The sequence below is a fragment of the Conger conger genome, chromosome 12, assembly GCF_963514075.1.
Source record: "Conger conger chromosome 12, fConCon1.1, whole genome shotgun sequence".
Taxonomy (NCBI): domain Eukaryota; kingdom Metazoa; phylum Chordata; class Actinopteri; order Anguilliformes; family Congridae; genus Conger; species Conger conger.
The window spans coordinates 32,215,116-32,227,766 of NC_083771.1; the positions used below are offsets into that span (position 1 = coordinate 32,215,116).

Genomic DNA, 12,651 nt, shown 5'->3' on the forward strand with positions numbered 1-12,651 from the left:
GGAAGTACTATTTCAACTGCTACCTGTACAACAACGATAAGGAACAGGGCCTATTTGATTTTTATTATATATTTTTTTAAACTGTAGTGGTCTTCCAGGGCCTACCGGGCTCAGTTCACCAGCGCTCTCTTCCTTCTTAATGACATTCAAAAAAGTTGTGTTTGTTAGGCCTAAGGTTTGGCCTGTGCCTCGGCCCTGTTCACTTTTCTTATTTGTACGTCTCACAGTGGCTCTGTTCACTTTCATTGGCACAATTCTGGTCATGTTGACAAATGTCAATAACGGAAAGGGCAATCAAAAGTCTAGAATCAAGATGGGGAACTCTCATACCTGCACACCAAGGAAGCGATGACTAATCAGAAGCACCTGTGAAGCCATTTGTCCCAAACATTATGGTGTCCTGAAATGGGGGGGCTGTCATCTTGAAACCAAAATGTATATAATGTCCTTCACTTTAATAACATGAGAATTGTATGATTGCACTGCTTACCAAAATTGTGGAGTACAGAGCCAAATCAAGAAAAACATCTTTGACCCAAAGAAACAAGAAGACTGTTCCAGCCAGACACAAGTGCAGATAATTGAAAACTCTGTACTGTCTGTAAACGTGTTTTAACCACAGTCTTCACTCCTATGCGATGTTGAAACCACAATCAAGGGAGCTGACAGTACACAAAACGTCACAAAACATTCCTGCTAAAAGTAGTTACTGAGCGACAGTAAGATTGGTGGTCTAGGATCCAGCCTAAAAACCCAAACGTCTTCAGACCTCTTCTAGCCTGTTCCCTGAGATTCTAACCGTACCGCTTCTGCAGTAAAATAACTGTAGAGCATTGTACAAGAGAAAACCTCCAGAAGGTCTACTAAACCCCAGCATCTTCGCCCAAATCTTGGAAATGGGACCGCAAATACAGTAGCACAGCAGAAAATTCCCATCATACTTCTGGATTAAGAGGAGGGTAAGAGACGAAAAAAAACTAAAACAAAAATCAAAACAACCCCCTCTGCGCACCCTTACCTCCACCCTCACCAGCCAATGGCCAAAGTTCTCCATGCTCACACCCCCATTCAATCAAATTAAAGTCACCAATCCTGAAACAGTGGGCGGCGCCATACAACCTAACAACAGCGTCATTGTTCTCCTGGTGTCAACACAAAAGTGCCGTACTCTGCCTACTGTGCAGGACTTTGTGATTATATGTTTGGGCAGAGAAATGTGTTTGTGCTCTCGAGGTTAGGCAGAGCTCACAACGCATCAGGCCCAGTGCTGAAGAACAGGTTAAAAAAACCTGCGTTTATAAAGTCTGCGGTAGCGGGAATGTGTTCCTAATGTCATTATCATCTCTAATATTATAATCATCAACCTCATCATTAGAAATCTGGTGAGTGTCAGAACCCCCTCTGATTAATATGCAGATTAACACTAATTGGATGCCTGATTAATTCAGCACGGCTTCCTGAAGATGCTCAGGTCTGAGAAAGCGTCTTCGCTGGGACACGTATTGGAGGGCCTCGCTCGGAGAAGATGCAGAGAGGAGAGGGGAGAAGAGCCAATGTGCACCATCTGGAGCAATGAAAAGAGTTATAGCCTCCATACCGGCCTTTTTTACACGCACATGCATTCACCCTCATATACTGTCCCACACCATAGAAACACTGTACCATGCATACACATGGGCAGTTGCACGGTGACTGACGTTACAGCTGGACATTTGGGTGGTCAAGCCCAATACAGCTACATAATAGAGACTGATCTGAGTTATTGGCACCTGAGGGTTATAAAAGCATATGTCAGTCTGTTATGTAGCTGTATTGGGCTACACCACCCAAATATCCAGCAGTAACCTCAGTCACTGTAGAATTGGCCACATAAATATTTACAGAGAGGGATCACCAAGGCCAATGTGATGGATGCTTACCAAGACCCTTAAACATACGTTGAGTTCAAAGGAAAGTTATTGTTATTGTTGCTTAAGTAGCCATACATCCCATAATACATAATAGGAAGTGTAAACTCCACGACCAGCACAGACTGGTTTTACGAGGCTGGAGTGTGACGCTCGAGTGGTGAAACGCAGAACTAAAATCACGCACGTTGGTGAGGAACATTAAGAATGCATGAGGTAATAAGCGCAGCGCACGCACACGCGCTGGAACCCGAGCGCTGTCCCCTGTGACGCCGTCAGAGCTCCTCCGCCCGGGCCGGGGGGCGTGCACGTGAAGCTTCTCCCCCGCGCCGACGGCCGAGATCGGGGTGTTCCTCCCGCCTCCGCGGCCGTCTCCCGCGCCATTAAAAATTCATCCCCGCCGCGGAGGAGGGGGGCGGGGGCGGGAGCCAATGAGAAGGGCCGCGTGCCTCTCCCCCGAATCCCGGGACTCGCCCCTCTCGGCAGAGCCTCCTGCATTATAGAGGAGCGAGAGGAGGCCGCCCCCGTCTCTCTCTCTCTCTCTCTCTCCCCGCTCATTAATCATTTACCCCGTCCCGATGCTGCCGGATCCCGGCTGAGCCCCCCTCTCCGCGGGAGCGCCTTAACCCTTTCCTGTGGAGAGGGGGGGGGATTCGGCGGGCTTATGGATCCTGATTATGATAGCGTCTGCTGAGGAGGCCCGGAGCCTGGCGGCGCTCTGCTGCACTGGGAGAAGCAGACTACGGCAGAGAAAGAATATTTGTGTAGTGTTGGTGCAGTCTCAGCATACGCACACACCCTTTCAACCATTCTCAAATTCTCTTTGTTTTACTGCTCTGCCCAGATGTATGCTCATATTGTATGTCGACGTTCTATTCAGCAGGAAAGAGAATAAATATGATATTGTAATAAATTGGTAATTCAGTATATGTTTGGTTGTGACCATGATTATTTTACTCCAGCTCTTTGTTGCCGAAACCGTTTTTTATGCGAGTCCTTCTGCCAGCAAGAGCCTGCTAAATGCCTGAATGCAATTATGAAATTGTTTGTGTCAGTATGTGCGTGATCCATGTCTTCAGATGTGATGTGTATAGAATGTCATTTAGGGTGCACCAAGGAGTTTATGGGGCAAGATGGCAAGATTATACTGTCTCTAAGTAATGTTGATCTGTAATGCCGGTGAGGAGTTGCAGCAGTACACATGCAATTTACACCCTCAAAGCCTGCTAAATTACACACACCCATAGAGGTCAATCTGGTAACTGTAACACTAACAGTAACCCTAATGCTAACTGTAACATTAACACTAACTCTAATGCTAAACGTAACATTAACACTAACTCTAATGCTAAACGTAACACTAACACTAACGCAAACTGTAAAACAAAGCCGAACACTCACACTAGCTCCCTCACATTCTGCATCCACAGCAACTAATGTTTGTGTATCTTTGAAAGTGAACTGCTGACATGCAATGTGAGACAAAACACATTTATGTAGGTTTTTATTTGGTCTGAGAATGTGAATGTGAAGTCTGAATGCTCAAAGCCGGCTTTTCCGCGTCTCTGTCCTGGTCCTGTTAATGAGACAGAACTGAGTGTTGAGGGGAGGGGAGGGGGGTCAGTCTGGTACCGCAGAGCTGCTCTTGGTCCAGTCTTCATCCTCCAGATTAGCGGCGGTTCAGCGGTCAGGGCCGTTTACCAGGGGCAGACCCGAAATAGAGAGAGAGCGGGGGTGAAAAGAGCGGTCGCTTTCCCCTCAATGTGCTTATATCCCGACCGAGGTGTCAAGGGGGGGCTAGTTAAGCTGCAGGCTTAGCGGTCGCCAATCCTGGGGAAAGGCCAAAGAAATCCCCCCGAATACCACCACTGATGATCTGCACCGAGTTTAATCCACACGGCAAACACTGGATTGTGTCGCAGAGAGGGATCTGATTCTCACTGGGCTTCTCTTAATGGCGTTGGCACTCCTGCTTCCCGCATGGCCAGCTGATGGGACCCCGAATCCTTGGGTTTCTGGGGTGGGTCCAGGTCGGTACTGAACTGGCTCAAACAGGACACAGGACCTCTTGGTTCTGAGGGCCACCAGACAAACATGTTTCACAGATAAACACCTTCAGGAAGTCCTCCAGAGATGGGGATGGGGATGGGGGGCCGTAAGGAAGCGTAAACACCCTGTGCGAGTTGTGCTTCATAACGCGCAGCGGACCTGCTAGTGCATCGGCGAGAGTCCTGGCCCAGAAGCACAATCCCAAAAAAACCCCTCCCCTTATCCCCCGCCCTCCTGAGCACTGCCGGGAGGTGCCTCTGCTTTAACGGCTCAGGCCTAATCAATCATATCTGACCGGAGACGCAGGACCAGAGGGACCGTCGCAGTGGGCTCTCACAGAGAGCATCGCAGAGCAGCAACAGCAGAGATCAGGCACCGTGTCAAACGCAACAGAACAGGGGAACGGACGACAAACGGCAAACAAACCACACGGACGGAGACGGCATTAAACAGCAACGAGACGCCATGAGTTGATCCGCAAATGACGGCATGTCAAATCGCATTTTGTTTCGCGTTGCGGATGCTGTCTTCGCTAACTCAATCACGATCTCAATCAAAGCCGTTCCATTTTTTACTGAATATTCATTAATTTCTGTTTTTGTGGGTTTTTCTACATACGCATGTTTCCGGGGTGGAATATATGCAAAGCACATTTCCCCAGGAGAGACAATAAAAAATGCATTGAACTGTGAGGTATGTGTGCATGTATTATGTATGGTATACAGTGTATAAGCACATAATATGTATATACGGCTTATAAAGATATTATTTGCATATACGGCATGCTATCCTCAGTTGAAGAGGGGGAAACCTGGAACCCTACTCACAATCATACAGGCCAATATCATCCATTATACACCTGTACTGTGTATGTGCCGCAGATATCCCAGTTAATGACCCAGTTTCCCAACTGGGACTGAGACCCACATCCTCCGAGTTACAGTACAAGTGTTTCCCTCCAGTTACCGTCTGCTCACAAACACTCAAAAGCCCAAGACAGCGCAAGCTAGGGGTACGCACAGACGACACTACCCGCACCTGTATCCGTTCAACCAACAAAATGATCAGTATGCTGGCAGTCAACCAGAAATTGTGATGTGCCTCTGACTATTTATTTACTAGAGAAATATATCAGGGTAAATAATCTGGCCGATCTGAACAGTGTCGGGCAGAGGGAAACACACACTGAATCTTCTCTGTCCGACACCTCTGCCTACTGCGCCCCTAAATAAAGGAACAAAGAGCTCCAGAATCGCATCGGACAGCCGAGAAGCCACACTTTTGTTTTTAATCAAAACAACATGCCTTTTGAGGGCTGGGAAGAACCGCAGAACCTTCTGGAAAACAAACTGTGAGCTAATATTCGGGGTGAGAGGTCCCCCTTTGATACTCACAATCGTAAAATTCAAACTGCAAACGTCTTTCTTGTGGCTCCGTTCAGTTAATGGGGGGCGGCGGGCGGCGGGTGTGGGGGAGGGGTAGGCGGAGCGGGGTAATGGCCGTCTAAACCGGCGTCTGCCCCCCCCCCCCCCCCCCCCCGATATCAGGGACCGCTGCATGCGCTACGCCCTTATCAGCGTGGCGCAGACCCTTGGCACGGCACGTAGCCTTGGCTCACGGATGTTACCAGGGCAACCAGGGTGGCAGGGGGGGGTCAGCTGACCCCAGCGCAGCTCCTGTTTGGCTGGGGGAGCCGCGGCGGTTTGGGGAAGGGAGCCGGGCGCGGGCGAGCCTCGGAGAGCCCCGGAGACGGCGGTCACCCTTCCTCCTGCTGCACTAGCGAAGATTAATTAGCCGGGCAATCAACAAACAGCACACGCGGTAGGGGGTTAAACAGACATTAGGGGCTTACTCAGCGCCAGGTGAGCTAAGCGCGTCTGCGGTAGAGGCTAATGCCGGGGTTCATTTCAGGTGTGCTCGTAATTAATCTCACAGATCCTCCGTTTTCACCTGTTGAGCTGCCTATTTAGAAGCGTATTGTAATAGGATTATGTATTTTAATTAGCAGGCAGTGCACACACAAACACACTCATGGCATGAGCTTACACTGCTCTGGGCTGCCCTCCTTGTCTTGGCATCCTTAACATAGCCGGGGATTAACTGTGAGACGCAACGTTCGCCACCAGACATAACGGATCTTTAGGCGATGCAAATGTGTGGCCCAATGCAGGTGTGCGGCAGTGAGAGAGAGAGAGAGAGAGAGAGGAGGAGCGAGAGAGAAGAAAGCAGAATGCAGCTCTTCCTCGGTGCCTTTGCGCGGTAAGCGTGATTGTGTGACCTTGTCTGAGGACATGATCTGCTGTCTGGGCATGCATGTCCCCCTCCTAGTGCATGTCTGTGTGTGAGCATGTGTATGTTGTGTGCGTGTCTGTATGTATGTTTGTGCGCATGAGCGTCTGTGTGTGTGTGGTTTGCTCTGAGATAGCTTCAGGTCTGTCTGCGAGGTGACTCCAGGAGAATGAGCTTGAGCCATAACTTTGGTGATGAGTCTAGATGGACTAAAAGCCTATTCTCATCATAATATATACAGAAAATAACGACACAGGCCACACCGGGTCAAACATAAAAGAATTACTTCACGCTTAAACATCCTCAATCAGATTAACGCAATTACCAGACCAGTGACTGCCCTCTGCATTAATGCAGTCGACAGCGGGTGCAATAGCGCTTTCCACAAGACTGCAAATGCAATTATTGGCTGAAACGCTCGCTAATCGCCGGTACCAACCCGTTCATTTGTATGTCTGGGCTACAGGGCGGTTTTCAACAAAAAAAAACTGCCGCGAAAACCTTTAACAGCAACAAAAACAGACAAATTGAGACTACTGCCCTGCGTAATCTGAAACGACAAACTTCAAGACGGGTAACCTTGAAGCGGGCAGTGTAATTAACATGATAACAAACAAGTTATGTTTGTTTGTTTTTGTCCTCTCCCTCAGCGAGGACGGGTGATCAGAAGAACAGGGACAGGCCATTAACATATATATAGAGCGCATCCAAAGCATTCGAAGGCATTTTCATTTTACGCTGCTGATTCCGACGCCATTTCGTTACGTTTGTGCCAGCCAATTTCTTTCCGTTTTTGTTACACGGTTAAAGCGAAAGCAAGGGATTCCCCAGACGTAATCCATTTATCCAAAGATTACCTAGCGCTCGCATTTAAACCCAGCGTATGTATTTACTGTAAGGACTGCATCATTCACAGCCTCTATCTAGCTCTGCAGAGTTTAACTATATGCTACAGCTGATCTCGGGGACCCGAAAGTTCTCATTTGCGTCTTTAATCTATAATTAGGCCTATTCTGCTTCTCTCCCAACAGCACTCCAAGGAGATTCAGCTAATTGGCTGCAGGAAAAGAAGAGCTCAGGGCCAAAGAACATGTCCAACCACAACCCCATCTCCCACCCCCCACTCACCCCCATCTCCCACTTTCACCCCCATCTCCCATCTCCCACTCTCACCCCCACCTCCCACCCCCCACTCACCCCCATCCCCCATACTCACCCCCATCTCCCATCTCCCACTCTCACCCCCATCTCCCACTCTCACCCCCATCTCCCACTCTCACCCCCATCTCCCATCTCCCACTCTCACCCCCATCTCCCACTCTCACCCCCATCTCCCATCTCCCATCTCCCACTCTCACCCCCATCCCCCACTCTCACCCCCATCTCCCACTCTCACCCCCATCTCCCACTCTCACCCCCATCCCCCATTCTCACCCCCATCTCCCATACTCATCCCCCAGCCCCCATCCCCCCATACTCACCCCCCATCTCCCACTCTCATCCCCATCTCCCACTCTCACCCCCATCTCCTACTCTCACCCCCATCTCCCACTCTCACCCCCATCTCCCATTCTCACCCCCATCTCCCTTACTCATCCCCATCCCCCACTCTCACCCCCATCTCCCATCCCCCACTCTCACCCCCATCTCCCATACTCATCCCCCATCGGCAAAATACTCACCCCCCATCCCCCCATACTCACCCCCCATCCCCCACTCATCCCCCATCGGCAAAATACTCACCCCCATCCCCCCATACTCACCCCCACACCCCATACTCACCCCTATTGGCAAAATACCTACCCCTCCACCTCCCATACTCACCCCCCATCTGCAAAATACTCACCCCTATTGGCAAAATACCTACCCCCCCACCTCCCATACTCACCCCCCATCTGAAAAATTCTCACCCCCATCCCCCATACTCACCCCCATCCCTCAGTCACCCCCAATTGTCAAAATACTCACCCCACCCCCAACACCATGTGAGATGGGGGCCTTTGCCCTCTAACCAGCAGTTCCTGTCAACCACAGTTAACCACTGGAACCTCCCATTCCCTACGCCCTCTACTGCATCACAGTTCAAAAGTGCTTTTCACACTGACAACCAGAAGTACTTCACAGAGAGGGTCAAAATGCATGGAGCCATTTTCTGAGACTGGGAGTGGTGTGTGGTGAGGTTTGGGGTACACTTCTATACTACACTAAATGACAGAGTAACACATTAGGGCATCTCTGAGCCTCAAATCCAAATCCAGCCCTGGTTTTCTTCCTCCAGGGAAATGAGGGCTACGGATTGGCCAGACTGTCTTCACACCTGACTCCCAGGTAAAAGGACTGGAAAAAAGCAGTTCTCGAGGTCTGTGAGCTGCTAATTCCTGCTTTAGGGGATGGGACTAATTTAAATTGAAAGGCCCATTCTTGTCATTGTACTTTGACTTCTCGCAAGCCTGCATTACAAATACCATATTTCTGCTATTAATAACCTAACCACATCCTGAAAACGGGTTAGTTTCACTTCATTTAATAGGAGCTCTACAGGCACGGTGGTATTTATATGAGAGGATTAAAACAAATGTGCATATTTAGCGTGCATCAATCACACAATACAGAGGAAAACAATGGCTACAGAAACGTTTGCTTGTCGCATCTGCTTATCGCCGCCTTTAATGAAGAGTCTGGCTCCGCACTGAGAGCACGTAGCGGCTGCCCTTCTGCAGCGGTGAGTTCCCGGGGAAGAGGTTCATTCATCACCCGCGTTCCCCCGCCGTCTGCCGCGCCTTCGGTCCCACGAACGCACACGGCCACGGAAGTCACATCGACGGAGGCGCTGTCCTTGGCCACCGCCGGCCCTACCGCCAGACCGCCAGCCGCTGAGTCACAGCACAGAAACCAGCCGATTACCCACAATGCCTCGGAGCGAGCGGAGGGCAGGCAGATACTATACGCCGACCAGATACCGAGCTGAGTGTACTTCATGTTTTTAATGTCGAATTCACGTCAAAAACATTTCACTCCGATTCTTCTTACGAACGAGCGCGACCGTGGGTAATGGCGTGGCGGTGGATGCGATTGTTGTTAGGCATAACTTTTTATGAATACACATAAAGCGTGTTTTGGCAGGAGAAACTCCTGTTACCATCGGGAAGCTCGTGTTGTAACAAAACTAAATGGACAGAAAGAATGAGGGAACATGCAGGCCATCTGCTCCGTCTACCGAATCTGCGATGTGACTGAACATCAGGGGATTTCGCTTTCACACCATGCAAATCTCCAGGAAAGTCGCTCAAGTTCATTCCCCTCCCCCCCACACTTGAGTCTGCTCTTTTAAAAATGCATTACTGCTGCAGAGGGAACATGCCTGCGTGGTACACAACATTATGTATGCCAAGCAAAAGGATGCGGATAATTGCAGGGTTGAGTTTTGATGATCTGATCGCTGATAAGGTGTCCAGACAGAGGCCAATTTCATGGAAAGAGCAGTGGCAGACTAAGCCTTCCCCAGCTCTGGTGCTCTTTATCAGTCACAAATACGTCATTGGTCTTCCTGTCTGTCTCTCAAACATGTTGATTCATAGGGCCAGATAGCTTCTGAGGGCGTCACTTTCGCCTTTGTGACTGGAGCTTCGAAACCAGCTTTCACAAACTGAGCAGCTCTCTGAGTCTTTCATTTCCCTCACACCTATTTAGCCAAAGCTGAGGACCGTCTCGTGCACGGAAATCCTACGCCTTTGTGAACTCCAACGCAGGATCCAAGATGGCCATGAAATGACAGCTGAAGTCGAATGCCCTAATAGCGTGCACTGCCTTCAGGAGCCAACTCCTCCACTTCCTGTTGCAAACTGTAGCGATGGGGACTGTGTGCAAAACACCCACACACAATTCTTTCCAAGGCCAGTGTCCACCACAGAACAGCCAGCATTGAGTGAGGGTTGGAGAACCCCAGGAAGGCCGTAGCTGCCACAGTGTGAAGACTGCTCTCCATTGGGAAATACCAAGGAAAGGCTGATGGCCCCACCCTACGCTCACTGCCTCAGCTCTGTGTTTCACACCGGAATCCCAACCAGAGACACTTTAACACCCAACAGAATGTAGCAGGGGGCTGCAACCAGAGCCGGAATGGCGCACTCACGTAGTCGTGGAAGGCCTTGGCTTCACTGGAGTGCTCGCATGTCTCTCTCCTCTCTGGCGCCGCACAGTACAGGTCCCAGAATACACTGCAACACACAGGCAGAGGTGTGGGCATGCACATCTCTCTCACACACACACACAGACACACAGACACTCAGACAGACAGACAGACAGACAGACAGACACACACACACACACACAGACACACACACAGACACACAGACACATAGACACACACACACACACACACACACACACACACACAGACACACAGACACACACACACACACACACACACACACACACACACACACAGACACACAGACACACAGACACATAGACACACACACACATAGACACACACTGAAACTTTGCATCATGTAAATGTGCCCATATTGACAAAGAGGTGAGGGGGGGGGTTTAATGTTGATTCCAGAGTTAATCATTTTCCAGCCTGTTTAAACTGCATCAGTATATCACACTGCAAAGTGCCACGCAAGTCATTTTGGGTCACACTCTGCTTTTTTTTAACGCCGTTTGCTTTGGCTGCTGAGAGAACTGCAGAGGGACGATGTGAAAGGTGTGATTTCTGCGGACCAAACACAAGCGTCAGCAAACTCACCACCACCAGGAGTGCAGGAACCCTGGAGGTTCTCCCAGCGTGATGTTCTTCTCCCATCGGATCTGCGGCGAAAAGAGAAAAAAGCACAAATATAAAACATATTTCTTCCTGTACTGTATATATTTTAAGCTAACCCTGTTCACCTCCTCCTCTGTCAACTGAGCAAGAATGAATTGAGTTAATTCCAGAACAACCTCATTTACATCTACGATAAAGTCTGAACAACAGTCTGCTTAAATGTTGGCAATTACTCTCCAGCGAAGAAATGATTCTGAATAAAAATGCATCCATCCATCAGCGTAATTCAGCGATAAATTGATTTCCTTTCCTATACTGCCGGCAGACTGGGAAGAAGCTGCCGTAACAGCGTTATCGTTGCCAAAAAACGGACCAAAAACGGTGAGCTTCTCAAACCCGACGCTCCCCTCCCGTCAGGTCTCGTAGAGGGGAAGAGAAGGAAGCCAATGAGAGAGGGAAGAATGAAGGCCCGGCTAACACGGTCCTCCATTTCCGATGTAACCCGGTTGCCAAAATCTCGCGGGAACGCCGTGTGCTAACCTGGGAATGGATTCCCTGATCTCCCGGCGCAGTTAGGGACAGCTAACGCTGTATATGGATCAGGGAGAAACCTGAGCACTAGAACTGTATTTCCCCGTACTGTAGTTTAATCAAAGTCGCTCTCTACGATGGAGAAGCCGGTGACACTGACGGCACTTTGTAAAACATCCCCCGCGCGCACGCTGCCGTCTCAATGTCCACTCGTAACGAGAGGAGGGTAACGGCTACGCAGAGACCCGGATCGATTTACTTTGATGAGTCTTAATTAGAAAAGTAATCATAACGATTAGGGCTGAAAGCCTACAGTAAGCAGCTGGACGGCTTCCAGAAGTCTCTCAAGCCCTTCTTTAGAGCATCGATTCATCTGGAGTGATCTCCCCCTTCCCCCATGCGCACTGCGTGTATTGTGTGGCATTGCTGCCAAATTACTCACCTGTTTGCTTTCATATGGAGGTGGCAGAGAGGATGAACTGCAATTATGTGGCTTTTACATTGATACAGTGTCTATTGTTACAAAATATAGTATATAGTGTTTCATGTTTTTGTAGATAAATGCACTCCTGCAGTTAGTTTTTGTGTTTTTGTTTTAAGCTCTGGATATGATACCACTGTCGGACTCTTGCTTTGCCACTTCTCTGTCCGACAGCATCGGCAGCGTGGGCCGTGACTCGAACCGTGGTGATTTCCATTCAGCTCTCAGAACCCCGCCCACTGGTATCGGCTGACCAGAGTCCCGCGCTCATACCCGCCATTTCCGCGCTTTAGGAAGTGAAAGGTCAAGAGAGGCCAGCGCGTTAAACCCGGTCACGCAATGCTGCTCGAACAGCGGTGGTGTGACGCCTCTTATCTGGATCAGAGTGAGAACTGCTGCCAGACCTCACCGTATGGATTTAAGCTCGCTTCAGGGCGTGCGGAGTCGATCGCTTCCCAACATACTCCTCATCACCTATCGAAAAACTGACTGGGCTGAACAAAGAGGAGCGTCTACGCTGTGCGTCTTGTGACATTACACAGCAGTTTGCAGCTGAACAGATTACTCCTATCAGTAATCATTCCATCTTGCGGCACCCTTAAAATGACAGTGATTAAGGCTCT

At 49.6% G+C, this 12,651-nt stretch overlaps 1 protein-coding gene across 2 annotated transcripts in view; it reads right to left on the reverse strand.

Moving 5' to 3' along the window:
* The window catches only part of LOC133105651 (single-stranded DNA-binding protein 2), a 92,293-nt gene that overhangs the window by 47,992 nt on the left and 31,650 nt on the right, over positions 1–12,651 (reverse strand). Inside the window, exons 3-4 of one of the 2 annotated variants that reach the window (XM_061215878.1) lie at positions 10,999–11,060; positions 10,378–10,462 (exon numbers count right to left, since the gene is read on the reverse strand). In XM_061215878.1, coding sequence (XP_061071862.1) covers positions 10,378–10,462; positions 10,999–11,060 — 147 coding nt within the window. Of the gene's footprint in view, positions 1–5,350; positions 5,403–10,377; positions 10,463–10,998; positions 11,061–12,651 lie in introns of those variants that run through there. The other variant, XM_061215879.1, reaches the window with a different exon arrangement.